Source organism: Chiloscyllium plagiosum, chromosome 13 (assembly GCF_004010195.1).
Source record: "Chiloscyllium plagiosum isolate BGI_BamShark_2017 chromosome 13, ASM401019v2, whole genome shotgun sequence".
In the NCBI taxonomy this organism is placed as follows: Eukaryota; Metazoa; Chordata; class Chondrichthyes; order Orectolobiformes; family Hemiscylliidae; genus Chiloscyllium; species Chiloscyllium plagiosum.
This window is the reverse complement of record NC_057722.1, coordinates 55,865,275-55,892,481: the sequence shown is the minus strand read 5'-3', so window position 1 is coordinate 55,892,481 and position 27,207 is coordinate 55,865,275. Positions and strand designations below refer to the sequence as shown.

At 40.9% G+C, this 27,207-nt stretch overlaps 1 protein-coding gene across 3 annotated transcripts; it reads left to right on the top strand.

Annotated features, from left to right (window-relative positions):
- Positions 1 to 4,414: 4,414 nt before the first annotated feature.
- On the top strand, positions 4,415 to 12,786 carry LOC122556065 (GPI mannosyltransferase 4-like). Of its 3 annotated transcripts, none has more exons than XM_043702471.1 (4): positions 4,415 to 4,456; positions 7,161 to 7,217; positions 7,386 to 7,527; positions 10,078 to 12,786. In XM_043702471.1, the coding sequence occupies exons 3-4, from the start codon at positions 7,401 to 7,403 to the stop codon at positions 11,709 to 11,711; spliced, it is 1,761 nt and encodes a 586-aa protein (XP_043558406.1). In that variant the 5' UTR covers positions 4,415 to 4,456; positions 7,161 to 7,217; positions 7,386 to 7,400; the 3' UTR covers positions 11,712 to 12,786. The 3 variants fall into 3 exon arrangements, 2 of the variants coding, with proteins under 2 accessions (XP_043558406.1, XP_043558407.1); XM_043702472.1 differs by lacking the exon at positions 4,415 to 4,456 and adding an exon at positions 6,726 to 7,027; XR_006313453.1 differs by lacking the exon at positions 4,415 to 4,456 and adding an exon at positions 9,440 to 9,976 and having other exon boundaries at positions 7,063 to 7,217; positions 10,078 to 10,167.
- The last annotated feature ends 14,421 nt before the right edge of the window (positions 12,787 to 27,207 follow it).

The following is a 27,207-nucleotide window of genomic DNA, read 5'->3' as shown; positions in this document are numbered from 1 at the left end:
TCCAAATTTTCCATTAGACAATCTGTCTATTCCAGATAATAGTCTAGTAAACATTCTCTTAACCACTTCCAATGCATTTACATCCTTACTTAAATGAGGGTGAGGTGCCGGGAGACTGGAGGTTGGCCAACGTGGTGCCACTCTTTAGGAAGAGTAGTAAGGACAAGCCAGGGAACTATAGACCAGTGAGCCTGACGTCGGTGGTGGGCAAGTTGTTGGAGGGAATCCTGAGGGACAGGATGTACATGTACTTGGAAAGGCAAGGACTGAATAGGGATAGTCAGCACGGCTTTATGCGTGGGAAATCATGTCTCATAAACTTGATTGAGTTTTTCAAGAAGTGGGCGGCACGGTGGCACAGTGGTTAGCACTGCTGCCTCACAGCGCCAGAGACCCGGGTTCAATTCCCGCTTCAGGCGACTGTCTGTGTGGAGTTTGCACATTCTCCCCGTGTCTGTGGGTTTCCTCTGGGTGCTCTGGTTTCCTCCCACAGTCCAAAAATGTGCAGGTTAGGTGAATTGGCCATGCTAAATTGCCCGTAGTGTTAGGTGAAGGGGTAAATGTAGGGGTCTGGGTGGGTTGCGCTTCGACAGGTCGGTGTGAACTTGTTGGGCTGAAGGGCCTGTTTCCACACTGTAAGTAATCTAATCTAAAGTAACAAAAAGGATTGATGAGGGCAGAATGGTAGATATGACCTACATGGAGTTCAATAAGGCTTTCGACAAGGTTCCCCATGGGCGACTGGTTAGCAAGGTTAGATCTCACAGAATACAGGGAGAACTCGCCATTTGGATATAGAACTGGCTCAAAGGTAGAAGACAGAGGGTGGTGGTGGACAGTTGTTTTTCAGACTGGAGTGCCACAAGGATCAATGCTGGTTCCACTACTTTTCATCCTTCCAGATGGGCCAATGGGCTAAGAAGTGGCAGATGGAGTTTAATTCAGATAAATGTGAGGTGCTCCATTTTGGGGAAGCAAATCTTAGCAAGACTTATACATTTAATGGTAAGGTCCCTGAGAATGTTGCTGAACAAAGAGATCTTCAAGTGAAAGTTCATAGCTCCTTGAAAGTGGAGTCGCAGGTAGATAGGATAGTGGAGAAGGCATTTGGTATGTTTTTTTTATTGGTCAGAGTATTGAGTACAGGAGTTGGGAGGTCATGTTGTGGCTGTACAGAATATTGGTTCGGCCACTGTTGGAATACTGCATGCAACTCTGGGCTCCTTCCTATCGGAAAGATGTTGTGAAACGTGAAAGTGTTCAGAAAAGATTTAGAAGGATGTTGCCAGGGTTGGAGGATTTGAGCTATGGGGAGAGGTTGAACAGGCTGGGGCTGTTTTTCCTGGAGTGTCGGAGGCAAAGGGGTGACCTGATAGAGGCTTACAAAATTATGAGGGGCATGGATAGGATAAATAGACAAAGTCTTTTCCCTGTGGTTGGGGACTCCAGAACTAGAAGGCATAGGTTTAGGGTTAGAGGGGAAAAATATAAAAGGGACCTAAGGGGCAACTTTTTCATGCAGAGGGTGGTACGTGTATGGAATGAGCTGCCAGAGGAAGTGAAGGAGGCTGGTACAATTGCAACATTTAAATGGGTATAAGAGTAGGAAGGGTTTGGACGGATATGGGCCAGGTGCTGGTAGGTGGGACTAGATTGGGTTGGGATATCTGGTCGGCATGGATGGGTTGGACCGAAGGGTCTGTTTCCATGCTGTACATCTCTGTGACTCTATAACTCTAAGTGACAAAATGCCATGCACAGGTGTAGTCTTGCATAACTCTGCATAACTGAAGCACAACTTTCCTATTTTTATATTTAATTCCCTTGGTGATAAATGAGCCGAAAAGTGCAGTCATAGAAAAGCACAGCAGATCAGGCAGCATTTGAGGAGCAGGAGAATCAACATTTCGGGCATTAGCCCTTCATCAGGAATATTGAGAAATTTTGAAGGAAAAGTTGTTGAGGGTGATGACCAGTTCTGCCAATCGAATGAGTGTGACAATGGAGGGATATTGATTGGATCAGCGGGAGAGGAGGAAACAGAGGGCTTGAAGGCCTTTACCATGGCAGAAGGAAGTGTACAGGGACTGGATGTCCATGGTAAAGGTGAGGCACTATGGGCAGGGGAAACAAAAGCCATGGGTGAGATGAAGGGTGTAGATACTGTCCGGAATGTATGTGGGACTTCCTGGACCAAGGAATCCAGGACGGTGTAATGATATTAGGTGATATGTTCGGTGAGGCAGGAACAGGTGGAAATGATGTATCGACCAGGGAAGTCAGATTTGTCAATTTTGGGTGAAAGGTAGAACTAGGCAGTGCAGTGTTCCGGGACAATGAAGTCAGAGGCTGTGGATGGGAAATCAACTGAGGTGACGAGGTTATGGATTGTCTTGGAGATGATGGTTTGGTGATGGGAATTGGGGTCATGGTCATGGGGACAGTCGCAGCAGGTGTCCGTGAGTTGGCGCCTGGCTTCAGCGGTGTAGAGGTTGTTGCACCAAACTACCACTGCGCACCCCAACCTGTTGGCTGGTTTAGTGGTGAGTTTAGGGTTGGAGTTGGGGGAGGAGCTGCATCTTGTGAGGAGAAGAGGTTGGAGTAGGTGAGAGGGGTTGACAGGTTGAGGTGGTCAATGTCACGGTGGCAGTTGAAGATAAAGAGGTTGAGGGGAGGTAACAGACCAGCTTGGGGTGTCCAAGTGGATGGAGTGTGTTAGAGGCAGGAAAAGGGGTTCTCGGAAGGTGGGTGAGAGTTCCAATGGAAAAAGTAAGCAGGAAGGGGGAAGGAAAGTTTGATGTTGCAACGTGTTTGGAATTTATTGACCTGGGAATGTAGTGGGATGAAGGTGAGACCTTTACTGAGGACTGACCATTCACCGTCAGCGAGAGGGAAATCTGGGGGAATGGTAAAAACTCAGCAGGGCTGGGAGTTAGGATCTGGTATAGTTAGCTTTCCCAATTCCTGCTGTAACTGCATTAAGTTTTACAACTCATGTACAAGACCAACCAGATCCCTCTGCGTTTGTACCTCTAAAATATCTCATCATTTAATAACATTTTTAAAAAATCTTTCCTGCTAAAATGGACAATTTCACATTTTACCAAATGTATTGACATCAAAGGGCTGTAACAGATGAGTGTAACAGTTGCCCTTTGGGTGAGATGTTAAACTGAGGCCTTGCCTGTATGGCACTCAGTGTATTTAACAGATTACTGTTTTGGTGTTCTGCAAAGTTATTATTTATTTTCAATTACCATGAAAACAAATGATCCGGTCATTATCATATTATGGTATGTGGGAGCTTGCTGTATGAAAACTGGCAAATTCCTCATGCAGTAACTGCAATTCAACGCTTCATTGGCTGTTAAATGCATTCAGACCTCCTGAGATAGAGTCATAGAGATATACAGCATGGAAGCAGACCCTTCGGTCCAACCCATCCATGCCGACCAGATATCCCAACTCAATCTCGTCCCATGTAATTTTAATGGAAAAAACAAAGAACTGTGGATGCTTGGAAGGAGAAATAAAACAGAAATTGCTAGAAAAACTCAACAGGTCTGGCAGCACCCTGGAGAGAAAGTGGGGTCAGGATACACTGATTCCTTCAGAACTCCTCTGCTTTCACTCCACTGATGCTGCCAGACAATTTCTGGTAGTGTTTGATTTATAGCATCCGCAGATCTTTCGGTTTTTATCCACAGTAGTTAGTTTTTATTTAAAAATAAAAAAAAATAAAATCACACACTGGCACAAGATCTCAGGAGATCTGAGTGCATGTAACAGCCCATGAAACACTGAAATGGGATTGCTCCCGGAATGATTTGTCAGTTTTCACACAGCAGTGTGAGTTTCTGCAGCAATTTCAGCTTGTGTATGTAATTTTAATGTTTCACTTGTATTTATCTTTATGAAGATAATGAAATCCGCATTCACGAATCACCCTTAACTGAGGATGGCTCCTAGTTAAACAAACTCCGAAATTCAAATTCTCATTTTCAACTCTTTAACGGTTTCTATTACCTTCCCTGTTTCTGTTACTTTTCCCAGACCTTTTGAGAGCTCTATCCCCCAACTGAGTCTCCCCGATCAGAATAATTTGCCAAAAAGTGACTACCAACAAACAAGGTTAATTGTAGGTTTTCTTTAAAACAAAACAGATGACTAAACCACCTTAATTTCTCTTGAAAGTGTAAATCAGACTACGACTGTCGAGCTGAGTGAACCAAGCACGGATACCGACCGCGATGCAAAAGATCGTTGGTTATGATCAAATATTTATTGTCGGCTGGAAATAAAACTTTCCTCGCTGACCGAACGCGCCCCTGCGCCTTTAAAACATCGGAAACGTCAGCTGTCACCGTGAGAACGCCACCGCTTGTAACCAATCAAAGGCTCCGAATTTGAACATATCAGCGCGAGATACTTCCGGTTACCGTACGGCCTTGTCCAGGTAACAGTCTCTTGCTGACGGAGTGTAACCGTCGCCCCTGCCCCGCCCCACCCCTCCACCACCCACTCCTGAACAACACGTGGTCAGTTTCCCTGTCCGCTCTGGAGAGGGCTCTCGACTGGGTGCTTCTGTAACGTGGAGAGGGCATTGAGCCGAGAATGGGCTGGAGGGTTTGAGCTACAGGGAGAGCCTGAATAGGCAGGGGGCTGGTTTCCCTGGAGCATGGAGACTGAGGGCTGACCTTTTAGAGGTTTATAAAACCATAAGGGCCATGGTTGGGATAAATAGGCAAGGTCTTTTCCCTGGGGTGGAGGGAGTTTAGAACTAGAGGGCATAGGTTTAACGTGAAAGGCGAAAGATTTCAAAGGGGCCACATTTTCACGCAAAGGGTGGTGTGTGTATGGAATATGCGGTTACAGGACGTGGTGGAGGCTGGTACAAGTACAGCAATTAAAAGGCATCTGGATGGCTGTGAATAGGAAAGGTTTGGAGGGATATGGACCAAGTGCTGGCAAATGGGACGAGATTAATTTAGGAACCATAGATGCAAAAACAGAATTTGTTGCAATAACTAAGCAGGCCTGGAAGGGTCACTGGATCTGAAATATTAACTCTTGTTTGCTTTCTGCAGGTGCTGCCAGATCTGTTGAGTTATTTCAGCAATTTTTATTTTTGTCACTGGTTTCTGGCATCCACAGTTTTTATTTAAGTGGTTGGATGCCCTTCTTAGTGAGAGACATAGAGACTGCTGTGGCACAGTGGTGGCGTCCCTGACTCTTAGTCAGGAGACTCAAGTTGAAATCCCACCTGTTCCAAAGCTGTGTAATAACATTTGGGAACAGGATGAATAGAAAATAGAGAGAGAAAATGTGACTGTATAACTTGAAGAGCACCATTCCACATCAAACATGAGTGAGGCACAGATGCAAGTCTCTCAGTGGCACTAAAACTGGTAGGGGATTGAACGTGTGTTGTTGGTGCAATTCTACGTCACATTCTGGTCAACTGAATAAACTGATTCCAACATTTAAAAATAATAATGATAATATTTATATTGAGCTATACTGGGAGCAATGAGTATAGATTTAGATTAGATTCCCTACAGTGTGGAAACAGGCCCTTCAGCCCACACTGACCCTCCAAAGAGTAACCCACCCAAACCCATTTCCCCTCTGACTAATGCACCTAACATATGGGTAATTTAGCATGACCAATTCACTTGCACATCTTTGGACTGTGGGAGGAAACCAGAGCGCCTGGGGGAAACCCACACAGACACAGGGAGAATGTGCAAACTCCACACAGACCATCACCCGAGGCTGGAATGGAACCTGGGACCCTGGTGCTGTGAGACAGCAGTGCTAGCCATTGTGCCGCCCCTGAGATCTGATGGGTGAACAGAAATTAAAGTCATAGAGATGTACAGTATGGAAACACACCCTTCGGTTCAACTTGTCCATGCCAACCAGATATCTGAAATCAATCTAGCCCCATTTGCCAGCACTTGGCCCATGCCCCTCTAAACTCTTCCTATTCATATATCCATCCAGAAGCCGTTTAAATGTTGTAATTGTACCAGACTTCACCAGTTCTTCTGGCAGTTCATTCCATACATGCACTACCTTTTGCGTGAAAAAGTTGCCCTTTCGGTCCTTTTTAAATCTTTCCCCTCTCAACCTAAATCTACGCCCTCTAGTTCTGGACTCCCTGTACCCCAGGGAGAAGACCTTGCCTACCTATCCATGACCCTCGATATTACAAACCTCTATAAGGTAACCCCTCAACCTCCAATGCTCTATGGAAAACAGCCCCAGCTAGTCAGCCTCTCCCTAAACTGAAGCCCTCCAACCCTGGCAACATCCTTGTGATTCTTTTCTGAACTCTTTCAAGTTTCACAACATCTTTCCTGTTGGAGGAGGACCAAAATTGCACACAATATTCCGAAGTGGCCAAACAAATGCTTTAGAAAGGGGGGTGCAAACAAGAAGGGGAAGTGGATTTTTTGACATGGGATTTATGGCTGTACTTAGGGATGATAGTCCTGAGAATACGTTTAGAGAAGTTATTTGTGTGCAACTGAGAAATAAGAAAGGAATGATCACCTTATTGGGATCGTACCATAGACACCCCCCCTGCCCCCAATAGTCAGCAGGAAATTGAGAAATATGTAAGGAGATGTCAGTTATCTGTAAGAATAATAGAGGATTTTAACTTTTTAATTTTAAATGGTAGTGAATTTTAACTTTCCAAACATAGACTGGGACTGCCATAGAGTTAAGGGTTTAGATGGAGAGGAATTTGTAAAGTGTATACAAGAAAGTTTTCTGATTCAGAACTTGGTGAAGTTAAAATATGGTGAACAGTACTGGATAAATTCATGTTTATCGAGGATGGGCAATGGGAGGCCAACCAGGAGAGGGTTGGAATAGTGAAGTTTAGATGTAAAAAGGCTTGAACGAGGATAGGTAAAGTAAGCATTGTTACATAGATTGATGTAGATTGCAGTTGATATAGGAAAGAGAGACCTGGCAGCACTTAATATCATGAAGTAATGAAAGGCCTAATATAAATGTGAGATCTTTCTTTTAATGTGCAATGCTATTATTAAAATATGATATTTATTAATTTTGATGCTAAGACATCATCTATTTTCACATATATATAATAAAGATAAAGAAAATTCTGTATGTTTCAAATAAACCAGAAACCAATGCAAGTATACAAGTCCACCAAAATCGGAAAAACAGACCAATGCGTTAAGGTAGGGACTTCACATTTTATTTTCCTGTTTAAAGATTGTGAAGTAACTGTTACATCTGTCTCATATAGTTAAAATATTTTAATATAATTTTCAAATTTTTTTTACAAAATTAATCATTCTGCTTTTCCTTTGTTGTAAAGAAAACTAATTAGAATTTCTTTTAAACAGTTGTGAGAAGTTTTGATGCACAGGATGGCTTCCAAGTTAATGTGGTTGGTACTTGGAGTAGTCAGGGTGCTATGGTGCCTAGCACCACAAACAGGCTATATACATCCTGATGAATTTTTCCAGTCTCCAGAGGTTATGGCAGGTAAAATGTCTTTTAAAGACTTTCTACAAATAATTTCCTTTGCTTTTAAAATAAACTGCTTCATCCCATGCTCATGAATTAACTTCCTGTGTCTACAAAACTTTGAGGGTGACATGATTTAGTTTTAACAGAGGTCTGCATAAAATTGGAATTAATTCTAATTTTGATGTTAAAATGCAATAATTTTGCTGCAGTGTGCTACACAGCTGCAATTCGTAAGAACTAATTGGCTATATTAAGCAAATGAGATACTAATTGCCAGAAGTTCATGGAGAAATGTAAAATCAAAAATGCTAAAATGCAACATAATAAAATAACATTATTGTTAAAGTGATAGCAATGTTAATACTCTGTAGAATCACATTGCATTGATTGAATAACAGTTTCATAAAATATTATTCCACATCAAAAACAGAAACTTACATTCATATAGTGCCTCTAACATTCCAGAGCTTTTCCAATACGTTTACCAGTGTTAATATTGACCTACATTGATGTAACAGGACAAGTGACCAAAACTTTAATCAAAACATTAAGTTCTAAGCGGCATCTTAAAAGAACAAGGAGATGCAGAGATGGAATTTTAAGGCTTAAGTAGTTGAAAACTGCCAATGGTGAAGATTTACAATTGGAGATGCACAAAAGACCAGAATGCGAGGAGAGCATGGAAGGTTGTACGACTGCAAGAGATTAGGGAGAGAAGGGAGTATTTGCAAACAAGGATGAGAATTTTAAAATCAAGGGATTGTTGGACAAGGTGCCAGTGTAGATTAGTGAGCAAACAATGATGGATGAATGATGTTTGTGCAAAATGGAATAAGGACAACAGAGGTTTGTACAAGGTCAGATTTATGGAGGGAGGTTAGCCAGCTAAGAAAGCACTGTAATGGTCAAATCTTGAGATTCTAAAGGTATGGATGAGGGTTTCAGCAGATGAGATTAGGCAGAACAGAAATTGGCAATGTTACAATGATGGAAGAAGATGGTTTTGGTGATCAGTGGACCATGCGATTGCAAACTCATTTCTAGTTCAGATAGGATGCTGAGGGTGGGAATAGTCTGGCTATGGAATGAGGTGGAGTTAATAGATATTGTGAAAGAGACTAAACCCAGCAGTATTTTATTCATTCAGGATTGAATGTCAGACAAGCAATATGGTAAGTCAGATATTAGAGTGGTCAAGAGAAATGGAGATGAGAACTTCCTGTTATCAGCATACACATGGAATCTGATGTGATTCCATTTGAATTGTAGCCAAGGGGAATTTCTTAAATAAGAAATATTCAAAAGCAGGTGGACATTTTAATGACTGGTGCCATTCATTAATTAGTCATGGTACAAATTCACAAAGAACAATGGTATTCAGCTTTCGTTTTGATATCTAGGAGTCTGGAGGCAAACAATATTTTAAACCGGAGTGAGGCATATGTTTATGAGGGCAGTCATTCTGACACTGTAGAAAATTAGAAACAATGCATGATGCAACATGAAATATATCAGCAAAGCCAATATAGCCTCACTAAAATATTGGCATGATGTTTATACAAAATAACCTTTTGTGGCCAGCAGTTGCTTAAAACATGCATAATGGGAGCAAGGGTCAGCATAGGTAATTATATTGAATTTATATTTTGTGGTTGCTCACCTTTTGCAATCCAAGCTTCCACAAATTCAACCTATAGCAAAGCACTGTTATTTTTTAGTGTGTATTTCATATCCACCTGTCAGCTCTGTTTATGACTTCACCTTCTTGGTGGGATAAGAGGAAATGCTGGGGAAAAAGGTAAGTAACCATCTCCATGAATTGTATGGTAAAATAGCTTTGCATTCTTGATTAAAATGTTTTAGATGACTGTTGCTTTCATTCTCTGATATTTGTAAACAAGCTGGAATATGATTTTTTCTTTGTTAGGGTGAAACCTCAGTGAAGGATTCCACAACAACCAAAAGCAATAGAAAAGAAGATGAGATAATTCAGGAAGTAATTAGATGATGCCAAGTATATATTTTAAAATCTTAGAGACTGTAGAAGGAATTGAAGACTGAAGGGTTAAGGATTTCTACAGATTTTAAGTTCTGGAAAGGATGATTTCAAGCAGGAGGTGGAGCAGCAAGTCTTAATCTCATTCTACTGAAAACACAAGAAATATGATGTAATTGGCACTTAGAGGAAAAGAGTGACGAGTATGCAATGAATATGAGTTTTGATAACAGTGACAAAGGTTCCATTACCTTGGAGTCCAGAGATGACAGAACAATCATCATGCAAATAACTAGTATTTTCTTGTATCTCATCAATGAGGCAGAGAAAAAGAAGGATTTACCACAGGAAAGAAAAAGCCTTGTTTCAATGAGCCAGCATTAGCAATAGAGGAGATGCAGTACCACTAAAGATCTGAGGAGATAGTGAGAGCAAGAATTGGATGAGATTAAGATGAAATTATCAAAGGTAAGAGGTATTAATTCGGTGGCTGAATTTTCTATAACAATGTATATAATTGTCAAAGTAATTTGCTTTTCTCATTTTGAATATATTTCTTTTCTTTACAGGTGATATTTTGAATCTCAAAACTTACCGTACTTGGGAATTCAATACCAGCTACCCCAGCAGATCAATTCTGTTCCCATTGATCACCTCTGGATTTTCATTCACAACACTTAAAGCTTTACACAATTCAGGCCTATTTGATAAAATCCTAAATGGTTACAGTTTGTTGGTTTTCCCTAGATGCTACCTAACATGTGTGTCTTTTATACTAGACTATTCTGTATACCATTTAGCCTGTCTCTGGGGAGCAGATCCATGGGATGCATTGACACTACTGAGTGGGTCACATGTGGTGTTAGTTTTCTACACCCGGACATTTTCAAATGTCATAGAAGCAGTACTTTTTGCATTACTGCTGCTGCTAGTAGCCATGGACATAAAGCAAGCAAGTGTGGCATCAAATCCTATGAGAAAGGAAAGCGGGAAAAAAAAACATTTTATTGGGATTGTTTTGGTCTCTGGTTTTTTTAACAGGCCCACATTCATTGGTTATGCTCTAATACCAATGTTCCGATGGCTTTTTTGTGATCAGAAAGGCATACTTCAGTTTGATTTAAGACGAATTATGAAGCGTTTCTTTGGTCTTCTATCGTCTGTAATTGCAACCAGTTTTCTTTTCATTGTGACAGATGCATTGTATTTTGGTTCATTGTTATCTGAAAGGGCTTGGTTTTTGAAAGATGGCAATAACATTTATACACTGTTTGTCAACATAAGCCAACATCTTGTTTTAACCCCTGTTAATCTAATTTTATATAACTTGGACCAAAAAAGCCTTATCGCACATGGTAGCCACCCCTGGTTTACACATCTGACTGTGAACAGTTTTCTACTGTTTGGCGGCCTCCACTTATCTGCTGTGACAACTGGTGTCAAAACAATGGTTAGCAAATTTGCGTGCAAAGCCAGTGGCCATACCTCTCACAAAGACAATTTGGAAAATAAGTTGCCTGCAAAGCTTTCTATGACTACTCAAATTACTGAGTATTTACTGTTGGTTTATTTTATCCCTATTGTTATTCTATCAATGTTTAGTCATCAAGAGCCACGCTACATTAGTCCACTCATTGTGCCACTTGTCATCCTTAGTGCTTCAAAATATAAGATGCGGAGTTGGAAAGTTGTAATAGTGGTATTTAATCTCTTGGGGTCAGTGTTTTTTGGCTGTCTGCACCAGGGTGGACTAATTCCTTGTCTGTCTTATTTAGAAAAAGTTCTTCACTCAGAAAATCCTTTGCCTAGCCAGACTGAGCATAATTTGGTTTTTTACCATACCTACATGCCTCCTAGGTATCTTCTTAACATCAAATCAGATGAAAAGTTTGTTAGAATCATTGACCTAGGAGGGTCTGATGTGTCTTTTCTCAATAACACAGTGAATGAGCTACTTGACAATTCTGCTTCAAAACACTTTGGGAAGAATCAGGAAATAAATATCTACATGATTGCCCCTGGCACTGTTCAAGATGATATCAAAAATTGTGGTTTTCAATGGAAAACTGTTGCATCATTCTTCCCTCATTTAACTATGGAAGACCCGCCAGATATTTCTTCTCTCCTTTCTGAAGGTGGATTAACTCAACTGAGTCTTTACATTTTCAAAGTGCACATAAAGTTGAAGCAACCAGAACATTAATAGGATTCAGTTTGATTTAGTTTTCTTCCTGCTGTCTATTTTTGCAATATATTTGTGGGTACTTTGGCTTAGGATCTGATTGTTAAAGCATTCAAGTCCTTTGTCTGGAATAGTATTTGCAGCATCTGAAGTCTAAACATATTGGAATGGAACATTTTTAAAAATGTTTCTGATTTTAACAAATCATGAGATTAAGAAACAGAGGCTCTATCTGCAGAATGGTTATCATGGAACCAAAATCTTCAAAAACACAGCTAAAATTACAAGTATTCAATGATGATCCTTTGTAGTATATTGTAATGGGTTTGTGTTTACAAATTCACTTCTAAGAGTTAAATGTTTTGATGGTGTGAGGCAGAAATGTAGGCAGATCTCTTTACACCATAGTCCACACTAGTAGTTTGTTAATTTATGATATTCGAGGAAAGCACTAAAGAAACATTATCTTTTTCTGTGTAATGTGGGCACAAAAGGGTGGAGGAATCCTAAACAAAGGAAGAAAATTTGATATTTATGAGAACAAGTGTATTGTTTTATGTTTGGAGAAATCAAATGTTCCATTACAAAGTCTCTTTGTAATAGTATACTGAGTGTATCAGAATTATCATAGTCCTTGTGATCAAATTACGACAGTTGTATTATAGGGATAACTGATATATCAGTTGCGCATCTATTCCCTCCAATGTTATGTGTTTTTAAACTAAAATTTCTGAATTATCTGAAGATATGCACACATCCAAGTAAGATCATTTTACAATGTAAAGGAGAAAAGATGAATGTGATCTATTTCCCTTCTTGAGTAATAACATTAGATAGCATTATGGAACACTTTGTTTGACCTAAATGTGGTGATGGAAGATTTATATTCATTTTATTGTCCTTATGTTAGACTGAAGAGAAACAGTCAAACTAAACATCTGGTACATTTTCAGGTCGGGTTATGTTCTGACATGAAGGATCTGAACAGTGTACAATTTGAGAGAGTTTTCTTCCATGCTTAAAGTGTGTAAGGTAGATAATGATTGTCTAAAGAATAAAAATAAATGGTGACACAAAACACTTCTTCTTACTTGTCTAAATTAGATAGTTATTGCATTATACATAGAGTCATAGAGATGTACAGCACGGAAACAGACCCTTTGGTCCAACTTGTCCATGTCGACCAGATATCCCAACCCAATCTAGTCCCAGCACCTGGCCCATATCCCTCCAAACCCTTCCTATTCATATGCCTATCCAGATGCCTTTTAAATGTTGCAATTGTACCAGCCTCCACCACTTCCTGTAGCAGCTCATTCCATACACATCCCACCCTCCACATGAAAAGTTGTCCCTTAGGTCTCTTTTATATCTTTCCCTTCTCACCCTAAACCTATGGCCTCTAGTTCTGGACTCCCCCCACCCCAGGGAAAAGACTTTGTCTATTTATCCTTTCCATGCCCCTCATGATTTTGTAAACCTCTATAAGGTCACCCCTCAGCCTCCGATGCTCTAGGGAAAATAGCCCCAGCCTATTCAACCTTTCCCGATAGCTCAAATCCTCCAATCCTGTAACATCCTTGTAAATCTTTTCTGAATCCTTACACGTTTCACAACATCTTTCTGATAGGAAGGAGATCAGAATTGTACGCCTACCCAATGTCCTGTACAGCTGCCACATGACCTCCCGACTCCTGTACTCAATACTCTGACCAGTAAAGGAAAGCATATCAAATGCCTTCTTCACTATCCTATCTACCTGCGACTCCACTTTCAAGGAGCTATGAACCTGCACTCCAAGGTCTCTTTGTTCAGCAACACTCCCGAGGACCCTACCATTAAGCATATAAGTCCTGCTAAGATTTGCTTTCCCAAAATGCAACACCTCACGTTTATCTAAATTAAACTCCATCTGCCACTTCTCAGCCTATTGGCCCATCTGAACAAGATCTCGTTGTAATCTGAGGTAACTTTCTTCGCTGTCCAATTTTGGTGTCATCAGCAAACTTACTAACTATGCCTCTTATGCTCACATCCAAATCATTTATATAAATGATGAAAAGTAGTGGACCCAGCACCAATCCTTGTGGCACTCCACTGGTCACAGGCCTCCAGTCTGAAAAACAGCCCTCCACCACCACCCTCTGTCTTCTACATTTGAGCTAGTTCTGTATCCAAATGGCTAGTTCTCCCTGTATTCCATGAGATCTAACCTTGCTAACCAGTCTCCCATGGGGAACCTTGTTGAACGCCGTACTGAAGTCCCGACAGATCATGACTACTGCTCTGCCCTCATCAATCTCTATGTTACTTCTTCAAAAAACTCAATCAAGTTTGTGAGACATGATTTTCCACGCACAAAGCCATGTTGACTAACCCTAATCAGTCTTTGCATTTCCAAGTACATGTACATCCTGTCCCTCGGGATTCCCTCTAACAACTTGCCCACCACTGACGTCAGGCTCACTGGTCTATAGTTCCCTGGCTTATCCTTATCATCTTTCTTAAACAGTGGCGCCACGTTAGCCAACCTCCAGTCTTCCGACACCTTACCTGTGACTATTGATAGAACAAAGAAAGTTTACAGCCCAGGAATAGGCCCTTCAGCCCGCTAAGCCTTAGCCATTCCAAATCTACTGTCTAAACCTGCCACCCAGTTCCTAAGCATCTGTATCCCTCTGCTCCCCACCTACTCAAGCATCTGTCCAGACACATCTTAAATGAATCTACCGTGCCTGTCTCTACCACCTCTGCTGGCAACGCGTTCCAAACGCCCACCACCCTCTGTGTGAAGTACTTGCCACATGTATCCCCCTTAAACTTTCCACCTCTCACCTTGAAAGCGTGACCTCTCATTATTAAATCCTTCACCCTGGGAAAAAGCTTGTCTCTATCCACCCTGTCCATACCCTTCATGATTTTGTAAACCTCAATTAGGTCCCCCCTCAATCTCCTTTTTTCTAATGAAAATAAACCTAACCTACTCAACTTTTCTTCATAGCTAGCATCTTTCTTATCAGGCAACATCCTCGTAAACCTTCTCTGCACCCTCTCCAAAGTGTCCACATCCTTTTGGCAGTGTGGCGACCAGAACTATACACAGTATTCTAAATGTGGCCGATCCAATGTCTTGTACAATTTTAACATGACTTGCCGGCTCTTATACTCAATATCCCGTCCAATGAAGGCAAGCATACTATATGCCTTCTTGACCACTCTATACACCTGTGCAGCAACCTTCAGGGTACAATGGACCTGCACTCCCGGATCTCTCTGCCCATCAACATTTCCCAAGGCTCTTCCATTCATTGTATAATTTGCTCTAGAATTAGTCTTGCCTTAATGCATCACCTCACATTTGTCTGGATTGAAATCTATCTGCCATTTTTCCCCCTAACTCTGCAGTCTATCTATATCCTCCTGTATTCTTTGACAGTCCCTTATGCTTTCTGCTACTCCACCAAAATTTGTGTCATCTGCAAACTTGCTGATCATACCAACAATGCCCTCTTCTAGATCATTTATGTATATTACAAACAACAGTAGCCCCAACACCGACCCCTGCGGAACACCACTGGTTACCTTTCTCCATTTCGAGAAACTCCTCTCAACTACTATTCTCTGTCTCCTGTTGCTCAACCAGTTCTTTATCCACCTTGCTAGAACACCCTGCACACCATGTGACTTCACTTTCGCCATTAGTCTACCATGGAGAACCTTATCAAACGCCTTACTAAAGTCCATGTAGATGACATCAACAGCCTTTCCTTCATCTATCAACTTAGTCACTTCCTTGAAGAACACTATGAAATTGGTAAGGCACGATCTCCCCCACACAAAACCATGTTGCCTATCACTGATAAGCCCATTCCTTTCTAAATATAAATAGATCCTATCCCTCAGTACCCTCTCCAGCAAACTTTCCCACCACCGACTTCAGGCTCACTGGTCTGTAGTTACCCGGAATATCCCTACTACCTTTCTTGTACAGGGGGACAACATGAGCAACCTTCCAGTTCTCCGGCACCTCACGTGTATTTAAGGATGCCACAAAGATATCTGTCAGGGCCCTAGCTATTTCCTCTCTCTCCTCCCTCAGCAACCTGGGATAGATCCCATCCGGTCCTAGGGGTTTGTCCACCTTAATAACCTCTAGCCTACCCAACACATCTTCCCTACTTATGACAACGTGATCCAGACTAATCAAACTTCTATCTCTAATCTCAAGATTCATCATGTTCCTCTCCTCAGTGAACACTGATGCAAAGTAATCATTCAGAATCTCACCCATTCTCTCAGGTTCGACATACAGCCTTCTTTCATTATCCTTTAGTGGACCAATCCTTTCTCTAGTTTCCTGCTTATTTCTTATATAAGAATAAAATACTTTGGGATTCTCCTTAATGATACACATATCTCAGTATGAAGTCTAGCAATCACTTCCCTAGCTTTCCACAGAGTTTTAGGATACACCTGATCAGTTCCCCAGGATTTATCCACTTTTATGTGTTTCAAGTCATCCAGGCACTTCCTCCTCTGTAATATGGACATTTTTCAAGATGTCAGCGTCTATTTCTCTACATTCTATATCTTCCATGTCCTTTTCCACAGTAAATAGTGATGCAAAGTACTCGTTTAGTATCTCCCCCATTTTCTGCGGCTCCACACAAAGGTCACCTATTCTCTCCCTAGCTACCCTTTTGTCCTTAATGTATTTGTAAAAATCCTTTGGATTCTCTTTAACCCTATTTGCCAAAGCTATCTCATGTCCCCTTTTTGCCCTCTTGATTTCTTTCTTAAGTATAATCCTATTGTCTTTATACTCTTCTAAAGATTCACGCTATGTATTCTGTCTGTACCTGACATATGCTTCCTTTTTTTTCTTAACCAAACTCTCAATTTCCTTAGGCATCCAACATCACCTATATCCACCAGCCTTTGCTTTCACCCTAATAGGAATATACTTTCTCTGGACTCTCATCTCACTTCTGAAGGCTTCCCATTTTCCAGCTGTCCCTTTACCTGCGAACATCTGCCCCCAATCAGCTTTTGTAAGTTCTTACTTGATTAGATAAATTTAGACCAATGTTGTTATTCCCTCGAACAAAGAATTTATTAGAAAAATAGCTGATATTTACCAAAAGTACTTTTTTGTGGATTTTAAGTTATCTAATTCTTATGAAAAATGCAACAAAAAATGAAATAATGTACGAAGAGTAGTGGGAAGAAACACAGTATTGTAATGAAGACCAATAAAATTGAAAAAGTAATTAATTAGTTGACAGCTTAAGTGGTTTTAATTGATGCATAGCATCATAGAGATGTACAGCATGGAAACAGACCCTTCGGTCCAACTCGTCCACGTTGACCAGATTTCTCAACCTCATCTAGTCCCACCTGCCAGCACCTGCCCAATATCCCTCCAAACCCTTCCTATTCATATATATCCAGATGCCTTTTAAATGTTGCAATTGTACTAGCCTCCAGCACTTCCTCTGGCAGCTCATTCCGTACACGTACCTCTGAGTGAAAATGTTGCGCCTTAGGTCTCTTTTATATCTAACCCCTCTCTCCAAAAACCTATGCCGTCTAGTTCTGGACTCCCCCACCCCAGGTAAAAGACTTTGTCTATTTATCCTATCCATGCCCCTCATGATTTAAAAAACCTCTGTAAGGTCACCCCTCAGCCGCCGATGTTCCAGGGAAAACAGCCCTAGCCTATTCAACCTCTCCCTATAGCTCAAATCCTCCAACCCTGACAATATCCTTGGAAATCTTTTCTGAACCCTTTCAAGTTTCACAACATCTTTCTGTTAGGAAGGAGACCGGAACTGCAGGCAACATTCCACCAGTGGCCTAACTAGTGTCCTGTATAGCTGCAACATGACCTCCCAACTCCTGTAATCAATACTCTGACCAATAAAGGAAAGCATATCAATGCTTTCTTCACTTTCCTATCTACCTGCGACTCCACTTTCAAGGAGCTATGAACCTGCACTCCAAGGTCTCTAGGTTCAACAACACTCCCTAGGACCTTACCATTAAGTGTATAAGTCCTGCTAAGATTTGCTTTCCCAAAATGCAGCACCTCACATTTATCTAAATTAAACTCCATTTGCCACTTCTTAGCCCATTGGCCCATCTGATCAAGATCCCATTGTAATCTGAGGTAACCTTCTTCGCTGTCCACTACATCTCCAAGTTTGGTGTCATCTGCAAACTTACTAACTATACCTCTTATGCTCACATCCAAATCATTTATATAAATGATGAAAAGTCGTGGAACCAGCACCGATCCTTGTGGCACTCCACTGGTCACTGGCCTCCAGTCTGAAAAACAACCCTCCAACACCACCCTCTGTCTTCTACCTTTCATCCAGTTCTGTACGTAAATGGCTAGTTCTCCCTGTATTCCGTGAGATCTAACCTTGCTCACCATTCTCCCATGAGGAGCCTTGTCAAACGCCTTACTGAAGTCCATATAGATCACATCTACTGCTCTGCCCTCATCAATCCTCTTTGTTACTCCTTCAAAAATCTCAAATCAAGTTTGTGAGACATGATTTCCCAAGCACACAGCCATGTTGACTATCTCTAATCAGTCCTTGCCTTTCCAAATACATGTATATCCTGTCCCCCAGGATTCCCTCCAACAACTTGCCCACCACTGACGTCAGGCTCACCGGTCTATAATTCCCTGGCTTGTCTTTACTGCCTTTCTTAAACTGTGGCACCACGTTAGCCAACCTCCACTCTTCTGGCACCTCACCTGTGACTATCGATGATACAAATAACTCAGTAAGAGGCTCAGCAATCACTTCTCTAGCTTCCCACAGAGTTTTAGGATACACCTGATCAGACCCTGGGGATTTATCCACTTTTATGCGTTTCAAGATAACCAGCACTTCCTCTCTGTAATATGAACATTTTTCAAGATGTTACCATCTATCTCCCTACATTCTATATCTTCCATGTGTTTTGCCACAGTAAATACGGATGCAAAATGTTTGTTTATTGTCTGTCCATCTCCTGCCACTCCACACAAAGGCCAGCTTGCTGATCTTTGACGTGCCCAATTCTCTCCCTAGTTACCCTTTTGTCCTTAATGTATTTGTAAAATCTCTTCAGATTCTCCTTAATTTTATTTGCCAAATCTATCTCGTGTCCCCTTTTTGCCCTCCTGATTTCTCTCAAGTATAATCCTACTGCCTTTATACTCTTCTAAGGATTCATTTGATCTATCCTGTCTATACCCGAATTATGCTTCCTTCTTTTTCTTAAGCAAACCCTCAATTTCTTTAGTCATCCAGCATTCCCTATACTTAACAGCCTTTCTTTTCACCCTAACATGAATATACTTTCTCTGGACTCTTGTTATTTCATTTCTAAAGGCTTCCCATTTTCCAGCCGTCCCTTTACCTGCGAACATCTGCGCCCAGACAGCCTTGAAAGCTCTTGCCTTATACCATCAAAATTGGCCTTTCTCCAATTTAGAACTTTAACGTTTAGATCTGGTCTATCCATTTCCATCACTATTTTAAAACTAATAGAATTATGGTCACTGGCCCCAAAGTGCTCCCCCACTGACAAGTCAGTCACCTGCCCGGCTTTATTTCCCAAATGTAGGTCAAGTTTTGTGCCTTCTCTAGTAGGTACATCCACATACAGAATCAGAAACTTTTCTTGTACACACTTCACAAATTCCTCTCCATCTAAACCCTTATCATTATGGCAGTCCCAGTCTACGTTTGGAAAGTTAAAATCCCCTACCATAACCACCCTATTATTCCTACAGATAACTGAGATCTCCTTACAAATTTGTTTCTCAATTTCCCTCTGACTATTAGGGGGTCTATAATACAATCCCAATAAGAGTGATCATTCCTTCCTTATTTCTCAGTTCCACCCAAATAACATCCCTGGATGTATTTCCTGGAATATCCTCCCTCAGTACAACTGTAATGCTATCCCTTCTCAAAAATGCCACTCCTCCTCCTCTCTTACCTCCCTTTCTGTCCTACCTATGGCATTTGTATTCTGGAACATTAAGCTGCCAGTCCTGTCCATCTCTGAGCCATGGTTCTGTAATTGCTATGATATCCCAGTCCCATGTTCCTAACCATGCCCTGAGTCCATCTGCCTTCCCTGTTAGGCCACTTGCATTGAACTAAATGCAGTTTAATTTATTAGTCCTACCTTGTTCTCTGTTTTGTCCCTGCCTGCCCTGACTGTTTGACTTGCCTTTGTTCTCAATTGTACCAGTCTCAGATTGAAATCTTTCCTCAATATCTCCCTGCTTTTTTTCTATCACTTTATTTTAGATTTTATTTTGTAAATCACAAATACTCAACTGGAAATTTAAAAACAAAATGTCATGAGTAAGAAAAGAGTATTCTGCCATCACTTTAATGTTTTATTCACCTATTGTAATGTTCAACTCCATCTTAAACTTCTCCAATTTCTATGATTATCTGCTGGATTATTCTTTGTACATGACATTTTTTTTGAATAAAGAGCCTTTTTTGTAAAATTCACTTCATCAACTCATTGGATTGAGAGATAATGAACACTTATCTGTTTAAAACATGTTGGTGTTTAAGAGGAACTGGGCAGACTTTACAGCCAAAGGGTGATGGGTGGATCCAAAGAATCAAATCCCCTAAAAGTAATATTCCTAACATCGCCTTGCTCTCTTCCACCTTACACCCAGGTTGGTTTGAAGACAAATAGAGAATTCTCCACCTTGCCCTTCCACTTGGCTGAGAAGCCTTTGATGTGTGAAGCTGAAGAATGCCAGCCTGGAAAGGTGAAAGTGTGCTGCTCAATGCACTTCTTTCCACACAAAGAACTTACATGCTCTTAGAAATTATTTCACCTGTCTTGCCCTTCACTTCACTTCCCTATATGCCAGCCTTCACCACAGTATGGAGCTACTATTGCAGTTCTACCTTATAAATCTGAAGAAGAACAGCAACACCAGCAAGAAGACCAGCAGCTTCCTCAATCACATACCATGCAAAAGGCATATGAGATGGATAGAGATCACCTCCAAGAAGGTGAGATCCTAAATACAGGCAGAAGATTAGGTGTCTCAACATTTGTGAGCGCCAGTATCTCAGGAGAATCAAATTTTCCCAGCAAGGCATTGTAAACATCTGAAGCCACCTGAAACAAGGCATCCTTCTGAGTGACCCAGCATTACACATGGCCATTGTGGTGGCTCTCACAGATGCACCCTGCTGCTGGGTCTCAGCCTCTGCCCAAAGTTGTGGACTGTCATCTGTAAGGAGAGAAACCAGATAGTTATAAAAGTTTGTAATAACGTGTGTATAGCAAGGAAGTACAGCTGGCCTTTGTGCATCATAATATTCGAACTGAGGCTGAATCACTGTTTTATACATATCTATCATAACTTATTTGCTGTTGTACCATCTATTTATAAAGCCTAGAATTGTTTTTTTTTTAACTGCTCTCTCAATGTGTCCTGTCATCATTATGATTTGTGCACATGTTCCCCAGGTTCCTCTGCTCCTGCGTTCCTTTTAGAATTGTAATTTTCTTTTAAATTTGTTCTCGTTCTGCATACCAAAATGAATCACTTACATTTAAAATTCATCTGCCAGTTATCTGGTAATTCACAGTTCATAATACTTCCAAAGCATGAAATAAAGCATTAAGCAGCTTCAGCATAATGTGTTCACTTAACATAACTCAGTAGCTACAAAAGGCTGCATGAAACCCATTGTGTATACTTAAAATAATCAGAGGGCACATAATGGTATCTCAAGAAAGAAATAAAGTCAGTGGTTTAATTCACAAGGGAAAAAGAATCGGTTTACCATTACTTCTGTGTCATCCAAAGATTTTAGAATTGGGCCATATATACCCAAGTCTAAGTCTTCCCAGGATATTTCACAGAAAGGATGAGAAAATAAAAAGCATCAAAATGAGAAAGGAAAATTCTAGAAAGACATTTATGATTTAGAGTTGAAATGGAGAGATTGAAATAATAAGTTTCTAGGGGTAGGATGCAATAAGAAGGTACTTAAAGCATAAGTGATGCACAAAATATCATGGAGTGTTATTTAGGTATATATAATGATGAAGGAGATTGCAAAGATAGGGTGCAGCACATTTATGGAGAGCTTTTTTAACAATGATATGGAATGGAGGAATTGTAAATGAACAAGGACTGGGATGATGGGAAAGTGGAATTTAATGTGGAATTGAATGTAGGAACCGAACTTTAAATATGTTGTAATTTATTGAGGGTGAATGAGAAAGCAGCAAGGAGAATACAGGAGTATAGAACAAGGTATTTTTAAAATAATTTCAGTGTTTCAGTTAGGGGCCTGAAGTTGTCTTTTTCTTAGTGTATACCAATGTGCTTTTGTCCTACAGTGCCTAATTTGGAGTCATGTTCAGAAATAATCCTTTGAATTTTCCATATCTTGAGAAGTTTCCATCAAATTCTTTTTACGGATTGAAAAGTTCAATGTTATAACTTTTCTCATAATTCAATGAACTGTCACTAGGGAGCAGTATAGTGACCCTTTTCAGCAATTTTTGCACGTTTTGGGATGAGTGGCTGTGCCTCAGTAATAAGAACTAAATGCAGTATTCAATATGTGATTGAAACAGAACTTCAGCAGCTTCAGCATGATTTGTTCACATAACCAAACCTCAGCAGCCACAAAAGACTGCATCAAACCCACTGTGTATACTTAAAATAATCAGAAGTCACATACTGGTCTCTCAACCAAAAAATAAAGTCAGTGATTTAATTCATAGAGTAAAAAGAATTGGTTTACCATTACTTTCTTCACTAGAGCTTATTACAGTAAGTTGCAGAACTGCATCTTTTAAAAGCAATTAAAACTTAGCTTGATTGGCCTTAGAGAAGACCAATAATAGATTCTCTCATCCTCTTTTTAACTCATCTTAATTTTATTCTCTCTTGATAACCTTTGGTTGTGGAATTTCTGATGGCTTTAAATATACACAATGAGTTCGCTGCTGCTGTCATGGATTGCGCATCTGCTCATTTTCTTAAATATCTCAGATTTACCATTGCTTGGTATAGTTTAATTACATTATCAACCATTACCATCAAGCCAGGAGATTAATCCTTGTTCAACAGAGAGTGCAAGAGGGCATGCCAGGAGCAGCACCCGACATACCTAAAAATGAGGTTCAACCTGATGAAGCTACCAAACAGGGTACTTAAACACCAAACAGCATAAGCAGCAAGTGATAGATGGAGCTAAGTGATCCCACAACGGACAGTCAGCTCTAAACTCTGCAGTCCTGCCACATCAAGTTGTGAATAGTGGTGGATAATTAAATAATTCACTGGAGTGGGAGGGTCCACAAATATCCCCATCCTCAATGATGGAAAAGTTCAACTCATCAGTGCAAAAGATAAGGCTGAAGCATTTGCAACAATCTTCAGCTAGAAGGGCTGAGTGGATGATCTATCTCAGTCTCCTCCAGTAGTTCCCAGCATCACAGATAACAATCTTCAACCAATTAGATTCACTCCATGTGATATCAAGAAACACTTGGAAGCGCTGAATACTGCAAAGGCCTGACAACATTCCAGCAATAGTATTGAAGACTGGTGCTCCAGAACTGCTGCTCCCCAGCCAAGCTCTTCCGGTACAGTCATACCATGTGGGAAGTTACCCATGTCTGTCCTGTACATAAAAAGCTGGACAAATCAAACCTAGCCAATTACTGCCCCATCAGTCCAGTCTCGATCATCAGTGAAGTAATGGAATATGTCATCAGCAGTGCTGTCAAGCAGCACCTGCTCAGCAATAACCCACTCAGTATTGTCCAGTTTGGGTACTGCCAGGGCCACTCAGCTCCTGACCTCAGGACAAAAAGAACTGCATTCCAGAGGTGAGGGGAGAGTGACAAACTTTGACATCAAGGCTACATTCAACCAAGTGTAGCATCAAATAACCCAAGCAAAACTGGAATCAATGAGAATCTGGGAAAAAAAAACTCTCTGCTGGTTAGAGTCATACCTGGCACTTAGGAAGATGGTTGTGGTTGTTGGAGGCCAGTCATCTCAGCTCCAGGTGTTCCTCAGGGTAGTGTGCTAGGCCGATCCATCTTCAGCTGTTTCATCCATGATGTTCCCTCCATCATAAGGAGGTTTACACTAATAATTGCACCAATTATGACTCCTCAGATACTGAAGCAGTCCATGTTCAAATGCAACAAGATCTGGACAATATGCAGGTTTGGACTGATGTGGCAAGTAACATTCATAGTGCACAAATCTCTGGCAAACACAATAAGAGACAATCTAACTACTTGTCCTTGACATTCATTGGTCGTTGCAGAACTGCTGTTTTGAATGCAGTAATCAGTCCGAATTTATCTCTGAAGTCCAGGAGCCAGCCATTAGTCTAAGCCTATTTGTAATCTCCGTTTTGAAATAATAATTGTACTGTATTGGTAAAGAATGAAGGAAATTGTTTTCACATCTGAATTTTATTGAATATCCAAAATTTTAGTTCATAAACGGTTTCCCTGATACTAAAAGGGAATGTTCCCATGTTATATATTATAAGTCTCCACTCCATTTCCAGGTTTGGGAACTTGTAGGTATCATATGGGATGGCAAAGCTAAGATGCTATGGACTGCTTCACTTACCTTGGTCTACCCTTCAGCAGGGCAGTGCTGCTCCAACTGGCTTAGGAACCAGCCCACAAACATGTTGGATATACACCTCTGGGAAGGCATGAGAGTTACTTCTTGGATGTTGAGACCAATGCAGTTTCTCCACAGCTAGAAAACCACACTAAGCTATCCTGACGAAACTACACCAGACACGTTAAATTAACAAGACAGATCTTCAAAAGAATGAAACCGGAAGGGTCCAACACACCCTGTTTCTACAGATTATCAAAGGTACATGAACGAGGAGCCCTCCTCAGACCCATGGACTCACTTCCTGGCACATAAAAATATAGGCTAGCAAAGGAACTGCAAGAAAATGAAAACACCTTGTAGAAGACTCAACCCACTCCATCCAGGAATTCCTTAACATCATCAAAGACATCAAGATAGAGGATGATGAGATCATGGTTTCCTTCGAGGTGACGGCCTTATTCACATCAGTAAACATCACCCTAGCTAAAAAAACACTGGCCTCACTGCTAGACAAACCAGGGATACAAACACCCAACACTGCCAACTCCATCAGCAAGGAAAGCATCCTTAGACTTCTTGACCTGTGCCCCTCAACTCACTTGATCTTCAATGACAAGATATACAAACAAATCAATGGGACGCTTATGGGATCACCAATATTTGGACTTATAGCAGAAGCACTTATGCAGAGGTTAGAATGAGTAGCCCTTCCACGATCCAGCCTAGCTTTGGATCTGCTATTTGGATGACACCCTTATCACCACGAGATGCAACAAACTAGAAGAAACCCACAAACACATAAACAACACCTCAGCCGGTATAAAATTCACGAAAGAGGAAGAGAACAATAACCAATTCCCCTTCTTGGACATCATAGATAGAATCCCTACAGTGTGGAAACAGGCCATTTGACCCAACAAGTCCACACCAATCCTCTGAAGAGTATTCCACCCAAACCCATTCCCCTACCCTATTACATTGATCACAACTAATACACCTAACCTACACATCCTTGAACACTATGGGCAATCTAGCATGGCCAATTCACCTAACCAGCACAGAAGCTGAGGAGAAACCCTTATGCAACATATTCAGAATCAATGGTTACCTAATAAGCGCATTCCGTCGATTCCTACACAATGGACCGAAACAGGAAGCCCATAGACTCTCGTCACCCTACATATATCAAAGACATTTCAGAGATGACCACCAGACTACACTAGCCCCTAGGCATCATGGTAGCTCACAAACCTACTACCACACTGAAACAACTACTGATGAATTTAAAGGAAACATATGCACAGCCAGCATAGAGTCATAGAGATGTACAGCATGGAAACAGACCCTTCGGTCCTACTCGTCCATGCCGACTGGATACCCCAACCCAATCTAGATGCAAAACACCCTACAAGGACAGCCACAAACATTACATTGGACAAACCAGCAGGAAACTAGCCACCAGGAAAAATGAGCACCAACTAGCACCAAAAGACATGAGCAACTATCACAAGTATCCATACACACAGATGAAGGGAAATACCAGTTTGACTAGGAAAATGCATCCATCCTGGGACAGGCCAAACAAAGACACACACGGGAATTCCTAGAGGCCTGGCATTCAAACCGGAACTCCATTAACAAACATATAGATTTGGACCCCATTTATCAACCTCCCAGGAACAGAGCAGGAAATGATATCACACACCACAATAAACCAAGACACATAAACAGCAAGCGGAACAAACACCAATGCTTCATCGGAGGCTCACTGATGATGCTACCTGGCATGGTGATGAAACGTTTGAGAAGAAACCGACCAGCTCAGCGAGCAAACTGACAACCTGATTTCACAGCTTGAGCTGCAAATCTTCTCCAAAATCTCAAATGCACTTTGTAAATGGCTAACATTTTTACATCCTTATGTCCACAGGGAAAACATCCTCTTCAAAGAGCACCACTGGCTGACAGCTAACAAAAATGTTCCACAAACCTGAAATCAATACAGCAACTACATAAGCAGCTTTAAAAGATATGCCTGAATTTTCAGTAAAAGTGATTGCTTTGACCTTTTGAGAACCAGAAGACCTAACAGATTCATAGTGCTCTTCAGGTCCAAAGAACAGTGTTTGGACTCAAAATGTTAACAGTGTAGCTCTCTCCACAAACATTGTAAAGGTGCCGGTGTTGGACTGGGGTGGACAAAGTTAAAAATCAGACAACACCAGGTTATAGTCCAGCAGCTTTATTTGGAAGTACAAGCTTTTGGAGTACTGCTTCTTCAGCAGGGAGCTAGTGGAGCAGGATTGTAGGACACAGAATTTAGAGCAAAAGATCATAGTGTCATACAACTGATGCGATAAATTGAACAAATCTAGGTTACTGTTAAATCTCATCTTTTAGAATGGGGTGCACGTTTTGATTCATTACTATCTAAATCCCAGAACTTGGAAGAAGTTATTAATGAATCAAAACCTGCAACTCATTCTAAAAGATGAAAGACTTAGTAGCAATTTAGGTTTGTTCAATATATCGCATCAGTTGTATGATACTATGATCTTTTGCTATAAATCATGTGTCCTATGATCCTGCTCCACTAGCTACCTGATGAAGGAGCAGTGCTCTGAAAACTGGTACTTCCAAATAAACTTATGGGACTATAACCTCATGTTGTGTGATTTTTAACTTTGTCCACAAATGCTATCCCTGACCCGCTGAATTTCTCTGGAATTTTGTTTTTATTTCATATTTACAGCACCCGCAGTATTTTGGTTTGAACGGATGTATGCCCTCGTCTTCAGTCTGGTTTGAAAAGGTTAATCGATTTATTGTAGGAGGACACTGTGCCCCTTT